General features: G+C 39.4%; 2 protein-coding genes across 2 annotated transcripts; one reads left to right on the top strand and one right to left on the bottom strand.

Annotated features, from left to right (window-relative positions):
• The first annotated feature begins 3,049 nt into the window (after positions 1-3,049).
• On the top strand, positions 3,050-5,414 carry prok2 (prokineticin 2). The gene is made up of 3 exons (XM_030778650.1): positions 3,050-3,121; positions 4,747-4,872; positions 5,289-5,414. Exons 1-3 carry the CDS (start codon positions 3,050-3,052, stop codon positions 5,412-5,414), a joined length of 324 nt encoding a protein of 107 aa, XP_030634510.1.
• A 4,199-nt stretch (positions 5,415-9,613) lies between these two features.
• gpr27 (G protein-coupled receptor 27) lies at positions 9,614-10,729 on the bottom strand. The gene has a single exon (XM_030778573.1). The coding sequence runs from the start codon at positions 10,727-10,729 to the stop codon at positions 9,614-9,616; it is 1,116 nt and encodes a 371-aa protein (XP_030634433.1).
• Between the last annotated feature and the right edge of the window lie 7,366 nt (positions 10,730-18,095).

The raw sequence follows: 18,095 nt of genomic DNA, 5'->3' as shown, positions 1-18,095 counted from the left end.
AGATTTAGGATACTGTAGAGTCAGTGGTGGTTGTGTGAGGAAGAGGAGATTTAGGATACTGTAGAGTCAGTGGTGGTTGTGTGAGGAAGAGGAGATTTAGGATACTGTAGAGTCAGTGTCGTGTGTGGGGAAGAGGAGATTTAGGATACTGTAGAGTCAGTGGTGGTTGTGTGAGGAAGAGGAGATTTAGGATACTGTAGAGTCAGTGTCGTGTGTGGGGAAGAGGAGATTTAGGATACTGTAGAGTCAGTGGTGGTTGTGTGAGGAAGAGGAGATTTAGGATACTGTAGAGTCAGTGTCGTGTGTGAGGAAGAGGAGATTTAGGATACTGTAGAGTCAGTGTCGTGTGTGAGGAAGAGGAGATTTAGGATACTGTAGAGTCAGTGTCGTGTGTGAGGAAGAGGAGATTTAGGATACTGTAGAGTCAGTGTCGTGTGTGAGGAAGAGGAGATTTAGGATACTGTAGAGTCAGTGGTGGTTGTGTGAGGAAGAGGAGATTTAGTATACTGTAGAGTCAGTGGTGGTGGTGCTGGTGGTTTGGTGAGCTGATTCTATAGGATGTTGTGTGTGTGTGTGTTAATGTATTTGTATGTGTGTTTACGTGTGTGTGTGTGTGTGTGTGTGTGTGTGTGTGTGTGTTTTGTGGTCTGGGTAGGGCAGTGTTTGGCTGTTTGGCTGTGTTGCTGTCTGTTGGCACAGTGATGGTTTTGTGTTTAAAGAAACTATTGGCCAGACTCTTAACTTCATCACCAGTGGGCTCTTTATGCTAAACAAGAGAGAGAGAGAGAGAGAGTGAGTGAGTATGTGTGACAGGGCATCTGTGTGATGATGATCTTTTGGCTGTTGTGTACAGACTGTGTGTGAGGTATTCCACATAATCATCCTTTAATATCACTTGGCACTGGAGTCCTGACAAATCCACTTAGATAAACAATCAAAGATGTTGCAGTAACGATGATACGTGAAAATAATGAACTCAGCTCACCTCAGTTTTAACCTTACGGAGAACGAAAAAACCTGTATCTGATGTCTGCTTCTCTTCTTTAACTCAGTGGTAAATGTGTCTTCCATGTGGAGATCTCTCACCTCTGATCCTTTGCCTCTCTGCAGGATTCAGGCCTGCATGTGGAGAGTGATGACTGAATCATGAAACAGGAACAACTCAGCAGACTGTGGAAACACAGTCCAGCACCTGGCAATGAGAGAGAGAGAGAGAGAGAGAAAGAGAGAGAGAGCTGGCATAGCAGTTACACTCTAATACCAGGAGACTTTGCTGACACAATTCTTCCTGTCTCCTTTGGTGGTCGTTTATGAAAATAGGAATCATATGACTGTGTGTGTGTGTGCGTGTGTGCGTGTGTGTGTGTGTGTGTGTGTGTGTGTGTGTGTGTGTGCATGTGTGTGTGTCACTGTACGCGCCATTATAGAGGTCTGCTTCACGTCATTGTTTGCATTATCCTGCCAAATGGTTTGTTCTGCTCTTCATTGTCTGCTATTAATTTGTCATGGTAAGGGCTGTTCTCTCCACTATAGCTGTATTCCAATTTGTTTGGTCTTCACAGATGGATGGATGGATGGATGGATGGATGGCTGGATGGATGGATTGATTGATGGATGGATGGATGGATGGATGGACAGACAGATGAAGACTGGAAATTGAAGACTGTGGCCTTTGCAAAATTGATAGTCCATAAATTAATAACTTAAGCACCTCTGCGTGTGTGATTTCACAATAACATAATAAACTCTGATTAATGACGAAGATCTTAGAGTTGAGGTCTTTATTCTCTGAAAGTCGTAGACACTTTGTTCTCGGGTTGAGTTCACCTGTTATCACAGTAATCACTCTTACATGAAACAAGGTTACATGTTGTCTTTGAAAACAGACCTCACTCTTTTTGGTTCTCTTATCAGGTGGCCGGGTCTTGCTCGCCAGGGTACCCACAATTCCTCAGTCATTTTCACTCACGTCAGATTCAATTCCCACTGGCCTTCGTTGCTTGATGCCCCTCCCCCGAAATCGTATGCGTGCCTCTCTGTATAGAAGACGTGTTGTTGGGCAGCAGATGAAAAAAAAAAAAATCAAAACTCTGTCTGCATTGTTGACATGACTCAGAAAGCAAATCAAGTGATTGTGGAATTACTTTGAGCAAAAGAGAATGTTTTTTTTTTTTTTTTTCCTACTCAAGGACGTTTTCTTTTACTGGGCGATGGCATTGACAAATCTTCCTCCTGAACATCTCCGCTCTATTCATGTTTCCCATTTTCATTAAAATCAAAAATAACTGTGGGAGTTGTGTAGGGTGGATGAGTTTTGTGGGTGACCTCCCCTTGATTTTACACTTTTGCAGTAAAATGTTTTGTAAGTTTGCTTTTTTATTTTAACCAAATGAGAGGAGAGATATTTTGGCTGTTGGAATCATTTTTCATTGCTCCTGTTATTATCATTGTTGTTGTTGTTGTTGTTTTTGTTAATATTACTATTGTCATTATTATTCATGTTTGTCTATTTTTGGTGCTCTTGAAAAAAAAACAACAACAACCTTTAAGATCGTGTAATCGCATTTCACGACAGAAGGGGACTAGTGTTGTGAGAAGGATTACAGACATGGAGAAGGTAGAAATGGAGTATTTTCGTGTGCAGATTGCTGTGTTGAATTTCATTTTGCTTTGTTTATTTTCTTCTTGCTCCCTCTCTCTCTCTCTTCTCCCTTTCAAATGAAGCTGATGTGAATGACTCACTGTGAAGGACTGAATGGTGGGCAGTGCTTATAAACTTCTCTGTCTCTCATTACACCGGCGTGGAGGCCATCTCTCGATTTAAGTCCTTGTCACACATGCACACAAACACTCACACTCACATAGAGACACACACACGCACGCACGCACACATACGCACGTACGCACACTCCAGGATACAAGTGTTTCAGATCCTCAAGGAACTGGGCTCCAAAGGAACACTTGAAACAATCTCGCTCGCTCTCTGTTATACACTGGACAGGTGGAGCATTCGAGGAGTGAGAGTAGTGAGTGTTTGTATCTGATCAGCATGAAGTCCAGTTTCTTAATACTCTGCTGCGTGTTAATGCTGTCATCTGGATCATCTGCAGTCATTACTGGGGTGAGTGGCAGACCACAGACTCACCAGATTTAAACAAAACAAATTCGCTTTCTTTCTTTCTTTCTTTCTTTCTTTCTTTCTTTCTTTCTTTCTTTCTCTCTCTCTCTCTCTCTCTTTCTTTCTTTTTCTGCTTTCTTTCTGTCTTTCTTTCTTTCAAAGCAAATTGCCATGATCATAATATTAATTTGTACTTGTAGATTTGTTCTTCTCTTAATGTGAAAGGAAAATACCATATATGGTATGAATTACATTGGTTTGTTTCTAATTATGTTAAAAATAAACATTTCTATGATATCATTAACATATCTAAATATTGCTATGCATAATATGACGTGATGTTATGGATATTCTGTTCAAGTGCAGTGTACAATCCACAAATCAAAAATGATCAAAATTTGATGATGATGATGATGATGATGATGATGATGATGATGATGATAGTTGAAAAAAGGATGAGTCTTTCTCACTGTCAAAGTAAATTTTACAAAATCTAAATTTTCTCACATCATCCATGTGAATGTGGTGTGAATGTGACAACACTAGAGACTGACTTATGTAAGAAAAGACAATATTCATCATCACATGACTGCTCTGTTTAATTCATGCATTTTAATGTCTGCTTTTTCATATTTAAAGAGTTAGTCATATATTTAAATCTGAATCCACATAAGGTTAAGCTTTCAAACATGATTTTACATTAGTGTGAAATGAAAAAAGTCCATTTCTAAGGTTAAGGATAGAAATGATGCACAAAGAGTTTAAAGTTTTGAACACAGACTTTCTTCATTCGAAAGGCTGAAATGTCCCCATTGCCTTTTTCATTAACCAAGAAAACTGATTCATTCACAATAATGACTCACGTTTCTTCCTAACAACTGTACATGTGTAAATGGTTAACAAGAGTTTATCATTAGCTCTTATCATAGAGCTTATCATTCTTAAACAGATGGAATGGATGTTGATTGGACAGTAAGTGTTGTTCTGATTGTAGAGAAAGTTCAGTTCTGTGAGCTGTGCTTGCATGCAGAACTGTGCATGTACTAGACGCATTTGATCTTACAGTGACACGGCTGTAAAAGTTGCAGTAGTCTCTTCCTAAAGTGAGTGAGCGAGAAACCATGCTGTCAGAGAGGAGACATGCCATTAGAGAGCTGCTGCAGATGAGAGAGAGAGAGAGAGAGAGAGAGAGAGAGAGAGAGAGGGAGACCTGCAGCTCATAGACCCAGAAAAAACGATTTTCTGCTCAACCTGTCACTGTCAATCAACCCTCTGTGTCTGCTCTTCCAATGTCCTCACACACACACACACACACACACACACGCACACACACACACACACTCACACACATGTTGAGAGACCTTTCTTGTACCACTTCCATAACTGCAGCACTCCCTCTCTGTCATGTTACAGTTTATTCAGGCTTCTCTTTAACTGGACACTATCTTCAACTATTGGTTTAATGACCTTCTGTTTGCATAATATAAATGGATTGATTTAAAGCTATCAAATGTATTCAGATTGAATGTAAAAATGTGTAAAAATGGTGTGTGTGTGCACGTGTGTGTGTGTATCTGTGTGTGTGTGTGTATGTTTGTGTGACTGTGTGTGTGTGTGTGTCTTTGCAGGCCTGTGAACGGGACTCTCAGTGCGGCGGGGCCATGTGCTGTGCGGTCAGTCTGTGGATAAGGAGCCTGAGGATGTGCACACCTATGGGACAGGAGGGGGAGGAATGCCATCCAATGAGCCATAAGGTGAGCCCGGCCCCTCCCTCTCTCCTCTCATTCCTTCATTTCCCCCCATCGTCCCTCCCATCTGCTCACAGACCTCATCACCCCCCCCCCCCCCCCCCCAAAAAAAAAAACAACAACAACAATGCTGTAATTCACAAAATCTTCACTCTATTACCGAATCAAATAGCAGCAATACGACTGCAGAAATCAGAACAACATCCGTTTTTTTCTCCGGTAAATATACAGCAACATCTTGTGATTTTGTGGAATATAATCTTCTCCTCATTCTCTGTTTTAGACTCTGGTCATTCTGAGCCTTGTTTTTCCTCTTTATCAAGTGGTATTGAGTCAAATTTGTTACAGCTGAAAGTCGATCTCATGGTAAAGCATAACTGATACCTCTGGTTATAGTCGTATTGTTATTTTAACATCTTTAGGTCCCGTTCTTTGGAAAAAGACTTCATCACACGTGTCCATGTCTGCCAAACCTGGCCTGTATCGCCACGGGAGAGGGCAAATACAAGTGTCTGTCCCCATATAAATTCCAGGATTATTATCTCTGAAGATGGCAAAACTTTTGGTAATTTGTTCATGTCTGCAAAACAGTAACAACAACAACTACTGTAAGGACTTTGCTTATTTATTCCATTAATATAATTTATGGAGTTATATTTTTCTTTTTAAAAGTTTTATTGAATTATTTATTTATCATTTTAACTGCCTTATTTGTTTATTTTTGGAGGTGTTATATATGTTATGAAGTATGTCAATATACAACTTAACAATTTTAAAACAATCACTATACCAAAGAAAATATTCCACTTTGAAGTAACATTACACACTGAATCTTTGAGTTATTCTCCCAAGTAAAATGAGAGACTGATAATCAGTTTTGTCAAGTGTGCAGTCTGCTAGCATGGGGTAAATCACTCCATTGTTTTTGGTCAGTGAGTAATCTGGTTATTATACCGTTATCAATTATATTTCTGTAAGCTTTTTCAAAACAGAACAAATACATGTAATCTATTGAATACACTTTTCAGACTTCTCTCAGTGCTGGAACAATCTAGAAATAAACATGAACGGTGACAACGCACGGACTCTTTTCCATTCGAGATTCATCGAAGCAACAGGCTCAAAAACACCCCGATGGTACTGGACTGTAGCTCAGCTCTGCTTCAATTCATTTTTATTTGAGGAATTATGTCAGGACTTTGCCATAAAAGCTTTTTGAATAGACATTGAGTGCTTTTCCTGTTTGAAACCACTTTATTTCAACTTTATTTTATACACTTATCTTTTATGAGGGTCTGTAAATGATGGTTCAGACTTATTTTTGCTCAAAGTGTCCATTCTTGTGGGATTATAAAAATAACTATGAAAAGAGAAGCATTTTTCAATAAATGTTTGCGTTTCAGATACTGCGTCATAGCGGAGATGCTCTTTATCAGAACGGAGGAAGCGGTGCTTTCATCCTTTAATCCTCCTGTCTACTCTTTAAGTTTCTAGACATTTATGAGGGCATAGGACAGCATAGACATATTCTGCTCCCAGTCACTGACCTGAGGTCAGTTACAACTGACCTTAAAAAAAACCCCCAAAAAACAACTGGAGCATCTAACAGTGCTTAAAACTGCCACCTAGAGAGCCAGCAGGACGAAATGTTTTCAAAGGTTTGTTTTTCTGAAGCGTGCACCTGCAGTAACAGAATATTCTAGACTTCAGGTATGTGTGCGACAATACAGGGGCTGCAAAGAAGTGAAAAACAACTCATATAACCATGGAATTAAAGGTCACTGCAGGTCAAACTCTTCCCTGGGGCCCCCAAATGAATGGATTTTTCTTCTCATTTGTCACTCTGAAGTACTTAGTTCTTTGACACGTAGAGTAATTAGTCAGAATATAGAACGTGATTGTTCAACGGTCTCAGTTAACATTTACCTTCAAATTCAGTCAGAAGGATCATCAATATGTACAAGTAAAAGACAATAAGAACAATTGACTGTGCAATCTCTGTTATAAAACTGGATTCTAATGTATTATACACAAGATAGCTACATGCTAGTCCGATTCATACTTGTCAAAGTCGGTTAATCCTCTTGCAGCTAAGCAGACACTGTTATGTTATGTAAGCTGAGATCACCTGAATGGGAACTGTGTCATGACAGGTTTTCCTACAATGTCAGAAGCTTTTAACTGGTCAGTCCGTGTGTGTGTGTGTGTCGTAAGATAAAAGCTCTAGATTTAGAACAGTGAATAATTCCACTCTGTGCTGCCCATTCATGTCCTGTCACAGCTGTCCGAGCCGAGTGACCCAAAGCAATATGGTGAACATCAGTAAAGTGGCTTTTGTGTTTGGCTTTAAAATGTTTCTCTAAAGAAACTGACACGAGAGAGGAAAGGTCATTGACAACAAGGGTCAACTTTCCAGTGGCAATGTATTCAATGGCCCTTATAGTGGGGTGTATGTATGTGTGTATGTGTTTGTGTATGGGTGTGTGGGTGTGTAGGTGTGTGGGTGTTTGTGTGTGTGTGTGTGTGTGTATGTGTGGGTTGGTGGAGGAGGGGGCACTTTTTGGTATAACTGAAGCAAATCAATAAAAAGACACCTCCTTGCTTTCTGGGTTACCTAACAACAATTCTCAAATGGAGGTCCTACCAGTTTTTATCTGATGACAAGAAAAGCCTTTTGGAAGGTGAACAGCTTTAAGCACCCAGCAGGAACCGTGTGTGTGTGTGTGTGTGTGTGTGTGTATGTGTGTGTGTGTATGTGAGAGAGAGGCAGAGAGAGAGAGAGAGGGAGAGAGGGAGAGAGGGAGAGAGGACGAGAAGCCGCAGAAATGGCAGCGTTTCAGCGGCCTCTGATCACAATCGCTTGGACAAACAACAAACCAAACGTGCTTGGCCTGCCCTTCAGATGAATGTATCAGAGAGTCGTGACTGGGACCCAAACACAGGCCCAGGCGCTGAAAAGATGCCAACGGGTCACACTGATAGGCTTGTTCACACCGAGAGCGGAGCGCAGACTTCACCCCGTAAAGAGAGGCATGCTGGGATCCTATCGACAGAAGTGAGTGTAGACAAGGTTAGTGTTGGATGTGTGATTATTGAGAGCTGCATAGTAACATACACCCCCTGTGGAGCACAGAGGGAGGGTGGAGCAGGGGGTGAACTGGGAAACGGAGAAGAAAATAATATCGCGCTGCCTGAGTTTTTGAGGTTGTTTTTTTTTTTTCAGCGTGCTGTAGAACATCTTACATATATATATATATATATATATATATATATATATATATATATATATATATATGACATATTCAATTAAAAGCTAATCCTGGGAGTTTGTGATTCAATATGACAATTGACTGAATTTTGGCTTCTGGCTGTTTTTCATTTTTTTTTTTTTTTAAGTGTCACGTTAAGGTCACTGTGTATCTAAGTTCAATGAGATAAGACCACAGGACTCTCCCAATAAGATCACAGCACTCTCCCAGTGAGATCACGACTCTCTCCCAGTAAGATTACGGCACTCTCCCAGTAAGATCACAGCACTTTCCCAGTAAGATCACAGCACTCTCCCAGTTTCCCCCAATGTCTTTCAGTCTTTGTGTGTAAATGTGATCAGTTAACTATATTACAGGAAAAGCATACACTCATTTAAATAAAACAAAAAAACCCTCATGTGACAGTTTCTGAGGGAGGCGTGTGCTGAGACATGTGATCGTAATGTTCCTCCATGTTTAAAACTGAAAAAATAAGAAACTTCTGTCAGTGTAGTGGTGAGTAGCAAAGCAGTAAGTGTAGCCCCGGGTATCAGTCCATATATCTCATGACTATAGATTCTGCATAGCGATAAATTGACATTCTAGATTTCCATAATTTCTGTTATGAAAACTGTTTGTATCTGCCCCGCTGCAATGAAAGATTCCCAGTAAAAAAGACCAGTTATATCAAATGAGATTGGGAAAATAATCAATGTCAAAAACATTCTCTCAACAAAAACATATATTACACTCACTTCAAATAAATACTTTCTAAAACTGCGATTAAAGCAGCGCACCTTGAACAGAAAACAAAAGTATTACACAAAGGATGTTAAAAGCATGTATCAGCTGTTGCAGATGTTAAAACATTAATGCACGAAGGTGAACTTCATTCTTTATCAATCCAAACCAATTTGCTAATAAACAATCATTGTTTATTTGATTTGAAATACAAACAATGCAAACCCATCTAGGGCACTTTGCCCGACGCGTTTTTTTTTTTTTTTTCAGTCGCAAGTCAAACTGTCCATGTCCATAGAAAATGTCTTTTGTCTGTTGATTTTTAAAGGGCGGGTGGTAGGAACTATTTATCCGCATGAAAGTCCATGTAATACATCAGTAAAAACGGTGAGCTTTGACATTTTGGTTCATACACACAGGCACACACACGCACACGCATACAAATCCATTAAGGTCATAACAAATATATTACATATTCAATATAGTGAACTCGATATAAAAAAAATCAACTGTACATAATATACATCAAAATCAATTGCTCAAGACATTTTATGCTGAAATTTACGATTTGACACTGTGGAATACTGACCTATTGATCCTTTCGTGGTAATATGTAAAAGTACAGAGACGGTCAAACTAAGTCACAGATAGATAAACGTGAGGAAACAGATCTGAATGTTAGACTGAGAAGAAACGGAAATAATTTTGTCGAACTAAGTGAGAACCATGACGTCAAAGAAGAGTCTTAACTTATTCCTTCAGATGACACAGTAGGGCTCCATTGGTGTCTGTGTGCCCAAGCAACATGGAAAACAGGCTCTGAAGCGCATCCTTAGCTCCTTATTGAATACGAAACAAATAATTGGATTGGCCCCAGCCTGAGCGAAAGTCAGCCACACCGCCGCAGTCAGGTAAACCTGTGGAATCGTACTTCCCTTCACGAACACTCGAATATAACAGGACACGATATACGGGGCCCAGAGCAAGAGAAAAACCAGGGTTATCATGTAGAACATCTTTCCTATCCGTTTTTCCATCTTAAACTCGTCCAAGACAAGCAGTCTCCGGTTGGCGTTGTGCGTCGCTTGCCTGATACCCACCAGCGTTGGTGGGGTGGGACCACGTCCAAACCCCGCAATCCAGTTGGCAGCCGCTTGACCTGTCGCGCCTGGGCCGTGAAAGGTCCAGTTTTGGCTGATGGCCGGAACAAGCTGTGCGGGTTTCATCTTGCGATGGTCGTAAACAAAGCACAGCATTTTAATGTAAACCACATGAGTCGTTCCCACAATGACGGCCAGCATCAACATAAAACCCAGGGTATCGTTTGCTTTCACGTATCGGTGCTCGAATATACATTGCTCCTCCTCTCGAATGAATTTATATGTCCCGACATCAAAGACCGGAGGGAATGCCATGGCGACAGAGAGTGTCCAAACCATACATATTACAGCGACACATGTCCAAAGCGTCATTCGTTTAGAGTAGAATCTGTGATGTGCAATAGCCATGTACCGTGTGACACTGACGCAGAAAAGCATAAACGCTATGTGAAAACAGAACAGAACTGCCATGAAAGCGATGATCTTGCAGCTAATGACGCTGTAGCTCCAGATGGAGCCGCTGCTAATGGATATCATCACGAAAGGGAAACACACAGAGGACCGGATGATGTCTGCTAGACACAGATCTAGGAGGAAATAATACGGCGCCTTGTGTAGGGTGCTGTCCTTCAGCACTAGCAGCGACAGCAACAAATTCCCCGCAAGGCTGATGCAAATAATCAGACCTAGAGAAGCCAGTTTCACCGCAGAAGCGGTAAGAGCATAATTCTGTAGAGAAGGGTTGCTCTCTCCAAGATCGCTGGTATTCGCCATCTATGCAAACAGGCTGTTGACAACGACGCCCGGACTCTATAATCCAACATTAAGTAAATCTGAGTTCTCGTTTTGATATTTCAATCACATGCAAAAAAAAGAGAGAAGTCATTGCCCATATTACAATCAGTGCATAGTTATTTACATTTCAGTACCTCGTAAAAAAAGCACAGTTTCAACATGACATCGGTAGGTTATGTATTCCCTCCCTCGTATTACAAACATATTCTCAAATAAATCCAGAATCCATCTTCGTGATGAAACGAGGCCGTTAGTTCAGAATTCTTTTTTAATGCTCTTCATTTTCGTGGCGGATATTTCGATGGAATAACACACCCATTAATTCACTCTTTTTTTTCGTCCAAAAATATTAAGATTACCAACGCAAGATTACCATCGAGAAATATCACCAGTCCTTTTTTAGTCATTAAAAAACACCTATTTCCGGAGCTTCTGAAAGATCTCGATTGTCTTGAAGAAAGGAACCAAAAGGATAGGCCGTCAACACCTAGACTCACACCAAGCGTTTTATGTAATTTATAGCAGTTTGATCGGTCTCCATCAACTAACAACCCAAAAAGGCATCCTTAAAAGTAAAAATTCTCAACGTCGTATCGTTCACAAACCCGCTATTATTTGTTGCTCAGTGGTAAACATGACGAGGCTTCGGTGTCAACCGGGTTTGTTTCGCCTTAAAGGAAAGCTTGAGAGCGACGGTACTGTGTGGTAGGTGCTACTGATCGAAAAAACAGATTAGATGCAGTCCGCATCCTCCGATTTGGAAATTATTTTATTCCTGCATGCAGTTCAAGGAATGATGGCGCCTTCATCCGGCATTCCAAAGGAACGGAATTCCCTGTCTAGAGGAAGGTTTGGCAAAATGGAATCTTTTCTGTCTGACTGCTCTGAATCCATCACGGTGCAATTAATACTACGGGCCTTTAAAGGCGCAGACTTCAATTAATCTCACTCTAAACTTGGTTTGAGAAATAGTTAGAAATTTTCAATGATTATATCTCTCTTTCTGTGTCTGTTACCTTTTACATTGGACAATCTTTCCATTGTTAAAATTATTACATTGATATTTATCAATACATTTCTAACCGAAGAAAAGAACAACAAACGGCATACTACGGCAATTTTATTACTTTTTAAAACATATCGCAGTCACTACTTAAGTTGTCCTTCCTTAGGTAGACCACTGTCACTTGGCTAACAGCCAAATAAACTTGCATTTTATATGGTCTAAAAACCTGTTTAATTGAACGATTTAAGATAACAAAGTGCAAATTACTGAACCAAGAAATGATACTTTAGGCCTTACCAATTTCAAGCACAGTAACTGACAAGAATTTTGTTTGACACCAGGATGTGTGCTTCTGACTTTGATTTTGTTTAAGTGGTCTCGTGATAATATCCATCACATGGAAAAACATTCGTAGAGGCAGTTACATTGACAGAGCACGAGACCGAGAACGACGTGTCGAGCCTCACCTCAGAGAGCAGGTGAATAAATCGTCAAAAATTGAGTTGCGCTTCAACAGTGCCCCCTGCGGGCGAGGCAAACGCATGTACCGGAATGTGAGTACAAAGGGCCCAGTAAAATCAGCTCCCTCAATTTTACTGTCGACTAAGGAGTTATGGAGACTGTGTATTGATCAGTTTGCAATCGATTGATCAGTCCCTCTGAGCCTTACGATACTTGTGAAGCTGTTATTTAAGAATGACTTTACCCCTCTGCAATTAGGTGATGCTGATCATCTTGGTGAGGATGCTCAAAAGACTACAGGGTTTCATGTTAGAAGTAGGCCTACCCTAAAATCTTTGAAACAGGGCAGGGAATGAATACAGTAATCATAGACATGATTCATAGCCTAATCTTTCTTGTCAGCGGACAGTCATGAGAAACAACCTCTTAAAAAAAAGATACATTCTCATATTTTTTTATATTTTCAAACTGCAAGATGGTTCTGATCTTTTTTTTTTTTGATGTTACAATAGGTATTGCTGTGGTAATATTCACATGCCCACTGTTTTTCACTCAAAAAACTGAAACAATTCTCTAAATGTACAATGCAAAATGTCAAAATTTTCTTTATTAGGCATTTTATCTGCACAGCCAAGGCCTGGAAACACACATGGGGCCAGCACTGAACAAAATGTATTCTTCACTGAACAGGTTGGTGAGGATTCAGTCATCTCACACAGCAGATGCTTTTAAGAGTCTCAAAGCTCCATGTTGACTAATGCTATCATCACTGTTCTAAACTATGTTTTACATCTGAGAACACAGCTAGCATCACGCTCATAACCCCTTTCTGTGAATTCAAGGATCTATGCCACATGACAAAGCTTGGCAAATCAAACTAATATTCTGTGACTTGGCCTGGAGCCAAGTTATTATTTGAACTGAATGTTCCAGTTCAAATAAGGACACATGCCTGTTTATTCACAAATGAGCTAGTGTTTAAGTCTGATGAATGTAGTTCCCCTGTGCTGCACTGTGTAGACCTATTGTGGAGCTAACAGTTTAGACCTAATGTAGATCTTGTGGCATATGGTACATCCATCTGTGTAGGCATAGCGAGGCATATTTAACTGTGCACAGCTATGGTAGATCTAACTGTTGTTAAGGCTGATCTAACTGTAGTTATGGTTGATCTAACAGTAGTTATGGTAGATCTGTTATTATGGTAGATCTTACTGTAGTTATGGTTGATCTGACTGACTGTGTAGACCTATGGCACATTACACTGTGTAGAGCTTATGTGGATGTGGATCTAATTGTGCCATTTTAAGCTGCTGTACTTCACTATCTCCTGCTTATCTTCCATTTTCACCTGATTTTGCAGCGTCCTGTCGGCCATATTTTCTGTCCCCTGTTGCTTAGGGAGGAGACTCACCGCTCTTATTATCCACTACATGTGAAGCCCTCAGTCTGTCTTACTGGCCAAACCACGGGGGACTTCTCCGGGAAGATGTAATTTGTACTGTGGTTCACACTATGCTCTCCGGAGCCATCCACAGCTAACCTGGCACTCTTCACTGGCCAGCGAGAGCAGATGCCTCAACAGGGAAAACTTTCTTCTGGTTTCCCACCTTCAAACACCACAAATTGTTTTAGTGTGGAAACCAGTGCCAAGCCGCAAGCACTGTTTCACTTTTAAACAATCTGAAACCATCAGTAACTCATGTGGCATACAGTAAGGAATGACTGTATCCGTACATGCATACATTGCACTGTACTTACTTTTGTATCTCCTTTGTTTCTAGATTAGCTACGCATGTATTGTATGCCCTGTCATGTAGCCTAAGAATCTTTGGATAAAAGCGTCTGTCAAATGAATAAATGTAAAAGTAAATATAAATGCACATGGTTACTAAAAGCAAATTACATCGAAGTTTGTTTGTCTATCTATCTATCTATCTATCTATCTATCTATCTATCTATCTATCTGGACTTTGTCCAGTTTGGAATAGATCAGTTCTGTTGTGAATAAAAAACAAAAGATGTCATACTGGTTAGATGGATATGTATCTTCACTGGTCTTCACAAAACCAGCTGCGTTGATTTTTTTCTATGAAGTGTCACTCTTTCCGAGAACACTTCAACGTGAGGTTTTTACAATCTTGTGTCGCGCCATGATTAGTGAGCCCTCTAGTGGTCATTAGTTGGCAATGCAACGTACAGATCATTGTTCAGAGTTTATATGCTGTTTATATTTTTAGTCTTGTTCCATGCCTTATGTCCACAGTATTATTAAACATAAATATAACACATATAAAAAGAATACACCCCTGGAAACCTGTGTCCACAGTGTGCTATTATTACCTGTACAAGTATCAATCCCCTTCTGCACAGACCCACAGGTCACCATCTGTCATCTATGCTGAGCGATGCTATTGAAGCTTTCTTCATCAACACTAATTTACCAGATTTACTCCTTGAGCTAAAATTGGGTAATCAAACAAAGATGCACAATGTCAGCAGTTCTTTAAGCTATGTTATGTATGAGCTTTTAATATACCTTTATAAGCTGTGAGAATGGAAAAGAACACAAAAAACCAAACAACGTGTGTGTGTGTGTGTGTGTGTGTCTGTGTATCTGTCTGTGTGTAGAAAGATAACGATTTCCCCCATACTTTTTCAGTATTTATTTCTCATTTTTCTCACAGTCAATTTACTGATAGTGGAGCTTGAAAAACTGTGTAATGTTAATACTCACAACAGCTAGACAACACACATAAAATAACAGTCCTAGACAATTTTAGACAATTATAACTCCTAGATAATTCTAAGGCAGCTCAACTATGATAGATAGACAGACAGACAGACAGACAGACAGACAGATAGATAGATAGATAGATAGATAGATAGATAGATAGACAGACAGATAGAATTTCATGTTCCATTCAACAGTGTCATAGAATTAAACTTAAATCGTGGCACACTTTAATAGTTGAGGGCTTAAGTATCTGGTAAAACATCACAGCAAATAGTCATCCAAATTCATCCACTGCTCCAAGTAATCATAGTTCATCAGAATATGAGTTGGGAATATAGAGAAATCAGAAGCACAGTGCAATATCAGACTAATGTAATTCATTTTATCATTTTTTCCCATTGATGAAGTGTAAACAAATGCCAGACTCTTGAATTAAATGCAGATGGGCAGCTGGGGTGAAATGTAAATGGTTTCTTGTGCCGAATGACTGATAAAAAACTAATCTTGATTGTAATGTGATTTTTTCCCCACATAGGCTGAATAAGTATTAACAGTGGACCACTGCACAAGCAGGGGGCAGTAGCCTTCATTGTAAATGACTGAAAGCAAGGAAATACTTCACTCATTTTTTCCAAAAGCATTTTTTAGATTTTCTTAACATTCCTAATTTACCTTGAGTATCAGTTATGGATTTAAAACACACATTTAGTAATCACAGGGGATAATGCGGTAGCGTTTGTTTGTTTGACTGGAACTGTGAACTAAATCAGTGGGCTAGTCAGTCATTAAAGTGACACATTTCACAGAAAACTGAGTCCTTTTCCTGTGCTGCTGAATAAAAGTCTCGACTTTATCCTGATGTTCTGATATATGTACGTGGCTTGTTTACAATGTGAAATGAAAACTGTCATATTGTTATATTTGTCATATTCTCAGTTCTTCTTAACTCCATTACAAATGTGCTCGCTTTCAGTCTGAGTTTCATGGAGTCAGCGTTAAGACTGGAGTCAGAGCAAAAGTCGCGCTATTCGTAACGCAGTAATGAGGAGTCATTACGGTACTGAACACTCTGTGTCACTGGAACATCAAATGGTGTAGGAAATTCTATTTTAACTCATAGTCTGCACGGCGTCAGACAAATCTTAAGACCACAGGAAAATTCTCGCAGCTTTTAAAATTAGAAACTACCGTGCTTTTTTTTGTGAGACCATGAAATTTACCCTGTACCAAATACAAAAAAACACTCTGTTTATGGGTGTAATGCAAATATATTGTATAATGCAAAAGTATGTACCGCACCACGTATAAAGTAGGTTAAATGATGAAATAGTGGTCTGCTATCTGCTCTGTAAATGAATTTGACATGTACATATGTATATGATTATGTATATGAATTTTATATATACATGAATTTTAATCTACACGGTGAAATGAAAAGCTGCAGTAATTCATCCACAAAAGTAACTAAACTGTTCATCTGAACTTTTTGCCTTTGGATTCAGATTAAATGCACATGTTTCTTATTTTCATTTTTGTTGAGATGTGCTTTTGGCCCCAAATGTCAGGATGTGAAGAACCCAAGAACAGCTGCTGTTTGCATAAGATATTCATTTTTTTTTCCTTTGGTAAATGACTTAAAATTTCTCATGCTAAATAGTAAATGTAGCTGTAACTATCACATCAGCCACGAATTTGAAGATTTAAGCAGACTTTCAACTTCATTTTCATTGCACTTTCAGACAATCTATGACTTTACCAGAGTAGAGTGAGTTGTGTGCTCTTGATCTCCCCCTTGTGGTCATTATTCTTAGTTTTTTTTTGTTTTGTTTTTTACAAACCAAGCCATCGGTCTGCAATAATATACAAATACCTCCTAAGCAAGCACTTGTGTTACTGTTTATGTTTTTATGTATGTTTGTCTACCTGTATTTCTGTCTGCATGTGTGTGTGTGTGCACGTAGATGTGCATGTGTGTGCTTGTAAGCATATGTGTCTGTGTATGTATACATGTATGTATGTGACTTTTTTTTTTTGAAGTGCGTGTGGCCACAAACCTCGAAAGTATGATACCATAAAACAGTCGTTGTAAAAATGGCAAAATACTGCTGAATTACCTATTGTTAAATGTCATCTGTGCTCTGTGCTTTTTCCCCCACGGTAGGGAGTGGAAACAGACAGGTGAGGTACCTCCCCTCTGAGTCATATCTAAATACACTTAAGTGGCTCTCTCTAACTCTCATTAAACACACCATCACTGTCAACCGTCATTCCCGCATTTCTCACCGTGGCCTCAGACACAAGGCAAACCCCGGTGTTTGAAATCTATCCCCTTTAGAAAACCCACAGTAGATCCTTTTCATTTGCTTAATTACCTAATTAACAGAAAACGAATTACTTTGTTTTGAACACGATGAGTGGTGTATAAAGAGGGAGTTATATAACGGATGGTAATCCTAAATTAATTTGTTTTAAAGCACGGCTCTATCTAGTCAGGGTGTAATCCACCGGGCATCAAGTGTCACATTGACAGGAAGTGGAAAATGGAAGATTAAAAAACAAACAAACAAAAGAAAAAAAATGTTGAAAAATACTATTGCTTGTAGAATTCACAGAGCTTACTAGATGCATTTACACAATGAAGGATAAATAAACTAATTGTTAACTGAGGTCAAAACAGATTCAATATTGTTTTTTGGTTTTTATTATTTCATTATTATTGTAATTACTTGGTGTAAAGATGTCATAGAAAAAAGAACATGTTTCATTTTTGTAAGTAATTAAAGTAAGCATGCCACAGACTGGGTACGAAGAGACCTGTGATACATAAGATTTTCTGCAATGGTTTGATACTTTAAACTGGTTTCTGAGGATTATAACATAAGAGTTGGCACCACTAATCTGTTTCATGATATCTCTAAATTAAACATTGTAGTTTGCCATTTTAAGATATGCTGACTTTTCAAATATTGTTTAATTTGACTGGCTTTAAACGATCCTGAAAGCTATCAAACTTATTACAATGCAGGTGTTTTGTGCCTGAATCTATCATTCCAACCATGAATTTGAGAATGTGAAAATGCTAAATCTTCTCCAGGCTCAGCTTTCAGTCAATCCAAACCGGAGGTGCAGGTCTGCGCTAA

This window comes from Chanos chanos, chromosome 6 (assembly GCF_902362185.1).
Source record: "Chanos chanos chromosome 6, fChaCha1.1, whole genome shotgun sequence".
NCBI lineage: Eukaryota > Metazoa > Chordata > Actinopteri > Gonorynchiformes > Chanidae > Chanos > Chanos chanos.
The sequence above is the reverse complement of the archived record's forward strand: the minus strand, read 5'-3'. Positions and strand labels throughout refer to the sequence as shown.